Below are 7,698 nucleotides of genomic sequence, written 5' to 3' on the forward strand. Positions count from 1 at the left end.
ATTTAAAATATAAACCGGAAAATTTAGATTTGCTTGAACATACGTCCGTTCGCGACAACGGCAAGTAACAAACTGAATAAATTGAACGAAACGGCACAATACACAATAATTTAAATAAACCGCCTCACCTCACCTCGCTTCGCTTCGCCCCGCCTCCCGGTCCCGCTCCCGATCTGACCCGTGCCGCTGCTCGCTGTCGACTGAAGCGCTCTCGCCGCCTGCGCCGCACACCTAACCTCGGGACACGTCACGGATGTGACGTCACACAAGTCTAAAACAGGTCATTACCAGAAATATTCACTGTCAAAATCCGTCAAATTTAGTAACATTCATACACAGAATTATTCAAAATAGAACAGCATTGATCTAGAAAAATTAATTATGACAAATGTATTTGCCTATAAACGTCTAAAATTATAAAAGTTTCGCATGCAGTCAATGGAAAAATAAAAATGCATATTTTTATTTAAACAGAAACTGGCAATGTGAAATTTTGGTGCGAAAAGTTTTATCACACGAGCCGACAATTCTTTCAGACTAGCCGTGTTATGTGTTATGTTGCTCACAAAACGGACAACAAGGGGGTTATCACGGAGACTCAGCTGTGACGAACGAATTTTATTTTTACATAAAGGTGATTTATTTGTTACCTCAGTCAAATTTTTCAGCGCGATTATTTCAGGCGGCAAAGTGCGCAATTTGTTTTTGTGCAACTGGAGCGACTTCAAGTTGTGCAAATTGGCGATATTTGACGGCAAACTCTCGATTAAGTTATCGCAAAGCACCAAAGCCTGCAGTTGCTTCAGTTGGCCTAGAGTTGAAGGAACTTCCACTAATTGATTGCCACCCATCGACAAGATTTGAAGGCTGCAATCATTATCACGTGTGGTCGTTTTAATCGTCCCCACTTACCAGTTTAATTTCTTTATGTTTTTCGGTATTGTTTTAATTTTATTCCCTCTTAGGTACAGGTACTTTAAATTAGTAAACTCAAACAGTTGTTCGGGAACTGTTCGAAAACATTCCCGCTCAGGTTTAACTCCTGCATGCTCGCACTCTCAGCGAAACTTTTCGGGAGGGATTCGTTACTGAAGCGATTATTTTTCGCAACCAGTGTTGTTAAATGCCAGTACTCGAAAACATCAGGTAAGGTCATAAGGCCGTTGTTGCTGATATGGAGGACTTGGACGTTTGTGACTTTTGACAAGTTTTTGGGGAGCGTTGTGAGTTGGTTGTGGTGCAAAATAATCGACTCTATGTCTTCTCGTTTTGCACAGTCCTTGCCTAGTTCGTCCAAATTTTCTTCGAGTTGTTGCGAATCCAAGAGCAAATAGGCGAAACTCCGTTTGAACTGTGGGCTGCGATTAGGAGAACGCTGCGTTCAAGCGAAGCTAAGGTCAAACGTGTTATCACCAATTTGTGAACAAAGCTTGGTGAGGCGTTAATTTAACAATGAGTCTGAGAATGGAATTGTGTGATTTTATCGAGTGTGCTGGTTTCGGGGGAAACCCCCGAGCAACACCCTACGCCCATGACTAGATAATGATAATTTATTAAATAGTAGACACTTGTGTGTATTGTTTCGGTTCGCCGAATGTGCATATACAGATAAGTCGCATCAAAACATTATTTTGGATAACAATTATGCAATGGAAAAAAATCGTTATGGATATTGCGCATTATGTTTTTTGCGGTAGTTGTGGTGGTGAGGTTTGTTCGGCAATAATTACAATTTTTCCCCCCGAAATTGTGAAAAACAAGCAGAATCGATGAAAGTGGAAATGGAGGAAATCGACGACAGCACAATTTGTGATTCTGTGGTATATTTTCATTAAAAATTGCAAAACCAAAATGTTGACACAACCTCACTTTTAGAATTCGTTAGTGGAAGGATGCAGGCTCCCGGTTCACATGACCGGCACTTCCGACTGGCGTAAGCCCCACTTTGGCACATTTTGCACGTTTTTATGTTTTAAATTGCAGCTTTGGCCGAAATTATCAGTATTAAGGACGTGCAAGGCTCGAAATTGTACTACGTCCATTACGTTGATTGTAAGATTGGACACCCGTTTCGTTCCTTGTGAACTAACTTGGGTTTTAGTTAACAAGCGTTTGGACGAATGGGTGACCGAAGAATCGCTCGACACTCGTAAAGTCCACTTCCCGAGACGTGACGGCGGGAGTAACACTGGAGTCTCAACTCCGAAAAAAATTCACATTGGGGGCGGTGGTGCCATCGGTTCGGTATCAAGGCCCTCGAGCCCTGTGACAGCTGCCTCCGAACTTGTCAACGGCAGTGCTGTCCTAGCAGCAGCGTTGCAAAAACGCATAAATAGGAAACGAAAAGGGCCGTCTCTTGAGAGCGAAGACTCGCAAGATGGGCCCACACAGATGCCCCCAGGGCCGAGGCAGTCTGGGAGCATGGTGTCGCACCATGACGATGTGGTCACCAGGATGAAGAACATCGATATGATCGAGTTAGGGAAACACAGGATAAAGCCGTGGTATTTTGCGCCATATCCGCAAGAAATGGTCAACTTGAGCTGTATATACATCTGCGAGTTTTGCCTCAAGTACCGAAAGAGCAGGAAGTGTCTAGAACGCCACTTGGTCAAATGTAATTTGAGACACCCGCCCGGAAATGAGATTTATCGCAAGGAAAACGTCTCGTTTTTTGAAATTGACGGGCGGAAAAATAAAGTCTACGCCCAGAATTTGTGTTTGTTGGCGAAGCTGTTCCTCGATCATAAAACACTGTATTACGACACGGACCCGTTTTTGTTTTACGTAATGACCATTTTTGATAATAGAGGGTTTCACATTGTTGGCTATTTTTCGAAAGAGAAGGAATCAACGGAAGATTTTAACGTCGCGTGTATTTTAACCATGCCTCCGTATCAGCGAAAGGGTTACGGAAAATTACTAATCGAATTTAGTGAGTTTGAGTGCGAATTTTTGTTGTCGAAATTTCACGAATTGTTTCAGGTTATGAATTATCAAAGTTCGAAGGTAAAACGGGTTCTCCCGAAAAACCTCTCTCCGATTTGGGTTTGCTTTCGTATAGGAGTTACTGGGCACAAGCTATTTTAGAAATCTTAATATCAATGAAGCCAGTGGGTGATAACGAGAAGCCACAAATAACGATCAAGTAAGTATTTTTGATTATTTCTTTATTTTTCGTAATTGTGAAATGTTTGTTCACTTTAAAGTGAAATTTGTGAGTTGACAAGTATTAAAAAAGAAGACGTCATCTCAACTTTACAAAACTTAAACTTAATCAATTATTACAAAGGCCAGTATATTATAACGTTAAATCAGGAAATTATGCAAAGTCACAAAAAAGCCATGGATAGTAGACTTATCCGAATCGACCCCAAGTGTCTGCATTGGACACCTAAAGATTGGGGCAAACGCGCCAAGTGGTAGATCAATAAATGATTTTTTACATTTTCTCTTTTATTAACATATTCCTCTGCCAATCCACACTGTTCCTCCTCACTTAATAATAGTAACACTGCGAACTTGTGTTTTGACGGAGAAACATGGAGAAAACACCGGGTTCAGTAGTACATTTTTTACGAAAATGCATTTTGTTTGTATTTACTGGCACATTTTACGTCCAAGATATTATTAAGTCGAAAGTGGTATTATTTTTGCGTTTACGCATATTTTTTATTTAGAAACTCACTAGTTTCGCAATTGTCAGATTTTACTCTGAAAATCGTCGAATTATTTTTATTAAAGCGAAGTGTGAGTTAAAGTGGACTACTTTTCAAACGTTTTAGTCGTTTTTCATCACCTTGTGAATTTTGAAATCAATGAACTTGCGATTGCAAAACTAATCTTCAATTAATAAAAAAATGAAACGTTTTCCGTTGTTTATTCGTACGTTTTATTGTGTAATATTTTGTTTTGGGTTTGTTTATAATACTGATGGGAGAGGATGTGGGTTAATCAAAGACTCTCATGTCACAAGACTTGTTTATTGTTCTTATTTTTAAACCATTATTATTTTTCATGCTTCAGTGTACTCATGGACAGAATTATTAAAATAGGATTATTGAACCATTATTCAACAATCGTATTTCATTTTTTCTACCCATGAAAACATTGAATGCAGGTGTTTGAAATCAAATTAAAAAAATCAAACAAAAACGGAAAACGGAACGTTTCACGGGCTTACAGGCCAGCTTCAGCTGGTCTCTGTCCCGAAACGGGGCGGTGGTTCTTGGCCAAGTAATCGGCAAACTCTTGATACGGTGTTTTGGTGAGAGGCATCTCCTTCCACAAATCTGGTGTCAAGTAAGCATAAGTCTTGGCAATAGCAGCGTACGTTGCTTTGGCGAAATTGCCAAGAGTACCAGTTGAGCCTCGGGCCGAAGTGTAGCAATCTTCAATACCGGCCATTTGAAGCAGTTTCTTGGGGACGGGTGCAGACACAATGCCAGTACCACGCGGGGCGGGGATCAGACGCACAGTGACTGAACCGCATTTACCTGTGACCTGAAAATAACAAAGAGTTAATAAACGAGTTTTGACGACGAATCAAACTGCGATTTTAGAGTTTTGATCAGATATTCTGGCCATCATAGGGCAAAGCCCTCTGGTGGAAACCGCGAAAGAATAATAGTTATTCATCATTTTAACAAGAAAATTTAATACTGGTATGGTCATGGTTATTACCTTGCATGGTACGGTGTGGGGTTTACCGATTTTGTTGCCCCAATAACCACGACGTACAGGAACGACGGACAGTTTGGCGAGAATGATCGCCCCTCGAATGGCAGTGGCTACTTCCTTGCTGCACTTGACACCCAAGCCAATATGACCGTTGCTATCACCAATAGCCACGAAAGCCTTGAAGCGTGTACGTTGACCAGCACGAGTTTGCTTCTGTACTGGCATGATTTTCAAGACCTGTAACCAAACAAAACCCCAGTCACGACAAACTCGCGCAAGAATTTAATCACAAACGTGGGGAAAAGCAATCAGGATTCTTGGCCATCATTAGAATAAAATCCTTCTGGTGGAAACCGCGAAAGAATAAAATTATTCATCATATGCACGTGGCTGATATTAAGTCAAAGTGGGGGTGGTAGAACGTACCTCATCCTTGAGGGAGGGCCCGATGAAGAAGTCGATGATTTCGTACTCTTTGATGGGGAGAGAGAAGAGGTAGATCTCTTCAAGTGACCGGATTTTTCCGTCACGAACAAGGCGGCCCAGTTTGGTCACAGGAATCCATTCCTTCTGGTCTTCCTTACCACGGCCGCGGCCTCTGCCTCTGCCGCGGCCACGACCGCGTGGACCCCCACGACCTCCACGTGCACCACCTAGGCCCCCACGGAAACCACCGCGCCCACCGGCTGGAGCTGCGTCCGCCATTCTGCAATGTTTGAGAGCATTTCAATAAAAAATTGTAAGACTTGAAATATTCGGAAATTCATGAAGTAGGTAAAATGGCGTCTCAACGCACTTCAAGTTATGCACGTGTTTACGATTATTTCAATGATTGGATTTAAATTTTGCCTAAAACTGTATTCGATTGGGATTTATTACATTTTGGAACAGTAAAAGTTACTTGAAAATAATAAAATTGGGGGGAAAAATTAATTAAAATGTGCTTTACTCACGTTTAGTTCTTTCTCGGTTGAAGGACAACGAACGAAAGAGAACGAATCGGATTCGCGATTCAATTCGTCCCCATTTGATACGTAGCAACTGCGCATGCGCATGCTGTTATTACAGGTTACTATTATTAAAGGTACATTACAGATTTCTGTATTACAGAAATCTGTAATAGCAGTAACCTGTAATAACAGCATACGCAGTAACCTGTAATAACAGGTTACTGTTAATACAGAAACCTGTAATGTGTAGTGGTTGGAAAAAATCCCTAAATCCTTAAATTTTGAATTTAGCATTAGTACAGAAAATAATAAATAGCCAGAAAATTTTCATAAAATTTTAAAACTTACCATTTATTTTTTATGGAAATATTTAAGTCACAAAAAATAACTTGTGGTGGTAAAAAATGGCACAAAAAATTTCCGAGGGAGCAAAAAATGGCACAAAAAATATTTGAAGGAGCAAAAAATGACACAAAAAGTATTTGGGGGAGCAAAAAATGGCGCAAAAAATTTTCGAGGGAGCAAAAAATGGCATAAAAAATATTTGGGGGAGCAAAAAATGGTATAAAAAAAATTTTTTTGAAACAATAATTAGAGAAGTTTTTAAAAATTTCAAAATTTTAAAATTTACGAATAATTTTTTGTTGAATTTTTTGTGAAAATATTTAGGTCACAAAAAAAGGCACAAAAAATCCCTTGCGGGAGCAAAAAATGGCACAAAAAATAGCATGTGGAAGCAAAAAATGGCACAAAAAATATCTGAAGGAGCAAAAAATGGCACAAAAAATATCTGAGGGAGCAAAAAATGGCACAAAAAATTTTCTAGGGAGCAAAAAATGACACAAAAAATATTTGGGGGAGCAAAAAATGGTACAAAAAAAATTTTTTTTGAAACAAAATTAGTGAAAATATACATAAAATTTCAAAAGTTTAAAATTTACGAATTATTTTTTGTTGAATTTTTTGTGGAAATATTTAGGTCACAAAAAAAGGCACAAAAAATAACTTGCGGGAGCAAAAAATAGCACAAAAAATAGCATGCGGGAGCAAAAAATCGCACAAAAAATATCTGAAGGAGCAAAAAATGACACAAAAAATATCTAAGGGAGCAAAAAATGGCACAAAAAATTTCCAAGGGAGCAAAAAATGTCACAAAAAATTTCCGAGGGAGCAAAAAATGGCATAAAAAATATTTGGGGGAGCAAAAAATGGCACAAAAAATTTCCGAGGGAGCAAAAAATGGCACAAAAAATTTCCGAGGGAGCAAAAAATGGCACAAAAAAATTTCGAGGGAGCAAAAAATGGCACAAAAAATATTTGGGGGAGAAAAAAATGGCACAAAAAATATCTGGGGGAGCAAAAAATGGCACAAAAAATTTCCAAGAGAGCAAAAAATGGCACAAAAAATATCTGGGGGAGCAAAAAATGGTACAAAAAAAATTTTTTTTGAAACAAAATTAGAGAAAATTTACATAAAATTTCAAAAGTTTAAAATTTACGAATTATTTTTTGTTGAATTTTTTGTGGAAATATTTAGGTCACAAAAAAAGGCACAAAAAATAACTTGCGGGAGCAAAAAATAGCACAAAAAATAGCATGCGGGAGCAAAAAATCGCACAAAAAATATCTGAAGGAGCAAAAAATGGCACAAAAAATATCTAAGGGAGCAAAAAATGGCACAAAAAATTTCCAAGGGAGCAAAAAATGGCACAAAAAATTTCCGAGGGAGCAAAAAATGGCATAAAAAATATTTGGGGGAGCAAAAAATGGCACAAAAAATTTCCGAGGGAGCAAAAAATGGCACAAAAAATTTCCGAGGGAGCAAAAAATGGCACAAAAAAAATTCGAGGGAGCAAAAAATGGCACAAGAAATATTTGGGGGAGCAAAAAAATGGCACAAAAAATATCTGGGGGAGCAAAAAATGGCACAAAAAATTTCCAAGGGAGCAAAAAATGGCACAAAAAATTACCGAGGGAGCAAAAAATGGCATAAAAAATATTTGGGGGAGCAAAAAATGGCACAAAAAATTTCCGAGGGAGCAAAAAATGGCACAAAAAATATCTGGGG

General features: G+C 38.8%; 2 protein-coding genes and 1 pseudogene across 2 annotated transcripts; 1 reads left to right on the forward strand and 2 right to left on the reverse strand.

Moving 5' to 3' along the window:
- Window positions 1–110: 110 nt before the first annotated feature.
- LOC100142297 (leucine-rich repeat-containing protein 58-like) lies at window positions 111–1,533 on the reverse strand (annotated as a pseudogene).
- On the forward strand, window positions 1,375–3,447 carry Tip60 (Tat interactive protein 60kDa). The gene is made up of 6 exons (XM_008193978.2): window positions 1,375–1,820; window positions 1,876–1,933; window positions 1,984–2,052; window positions 2,102–2,935; window positions 2,986–3,148; window positions 3,210–3,447. Exons 1-6 carry the CDS (start codon window positions 1,770–1,772, stop codon window positions 3,424–3,426), a joined length of 1,392 nt encoding a protein of 463 aa, XP_008192200.1. The 5' UTR covers window positions 1,375–1,769; the 3' UTR covers window positions 3,427–3,447.
- Window positions 3,448–3,967: 520 nt separating this feature from the next.
- On the reverse strand, window positions 3,968–5,728 carry RpS2 (Ribosomal protein S2). Its single transcript, XM_970322.5, has 4 exons — window positions 5,634–5,728; window positions 5,107–5,386; window positions 4,684–4,917; window positions 3,968–4,503 (listed from the first exon to the last, which is right to left on the reverse strand). The coding sequence occupies exons 2-4, from the start codon at window positions 5,383–5,385 to the stop codon at window positions 4,180–4,182; spliced, it is 837 nt and encodes a 278-aa protein (XP_975415.1). The 5' UTR covers window position 5,386; window positions 5,634–5,728; the 3' UTR covers window positions 3,968–4,179.
- Window positions 5,729–7,698: the final 1,970 nt, after the last annotated feature.

This window comes from Tribolium castaneum, chromosome 9 (genome assembly GCF_031307605.1).
Source record: "Tribolium castaneum strain GA2 chromosome 9, icTriCast1.1, whole genome shotgun sequence".
Taxonomy (NCBI): domain Eukaryota; kingdom Metazoa; phylum Arthropoda; class Insecta; order Coleoptera; family Tenebrionidae; genus Tribolium; species Tribolium castaneum.

Excerpts from the sequence above, each read along its gene's own strand:
- Tip60 (XM_008193978.2), top strand. The coding sequence starts at position 1,770 with ATGAAAGTGGAAATGGAGGAAATCGACGACAGCACAATTTGTGATTCT. Across the intron at positions 1,821-1,875 it reads GCACAATTTGTGATTCTGTG|AATTCGTTAGTGGAAGGATG; the intron begins GTATATTTTCAT and ends CCTCACTTTTAG. Across the intron at positions 2,053-2,101 it reads CTACGTCCATTACGTTGATT|TTAACAAGCGTTTGGACGAA; the intron begins GTAAGATTGGAC and ends CTTGGGTTTTAG.
- RpS2 (XM_970322.5), bottom strand. The coding sequence starts at position 5,385 with ATGGCGGACGCAGCTCCAGCCGGTGGGCGCGGTGGTTTCCGTGGGGGC. Across the intron at positions 4,918-5,106 it reads GGCCCTCCCTCAAGGATGAG|GTCTTGAAAATCATGCCAGT; the intron begins GTACGTTCTACC and ends GTTTGGTTACAG. Across the intron at positions 4,504-4,683 it reads CCCACACCGTACCATGCAAG|GTCACAGGTAAATGCGGTTC; the intron begins GTAATAACCATG and ends TGTTATTTTCAG.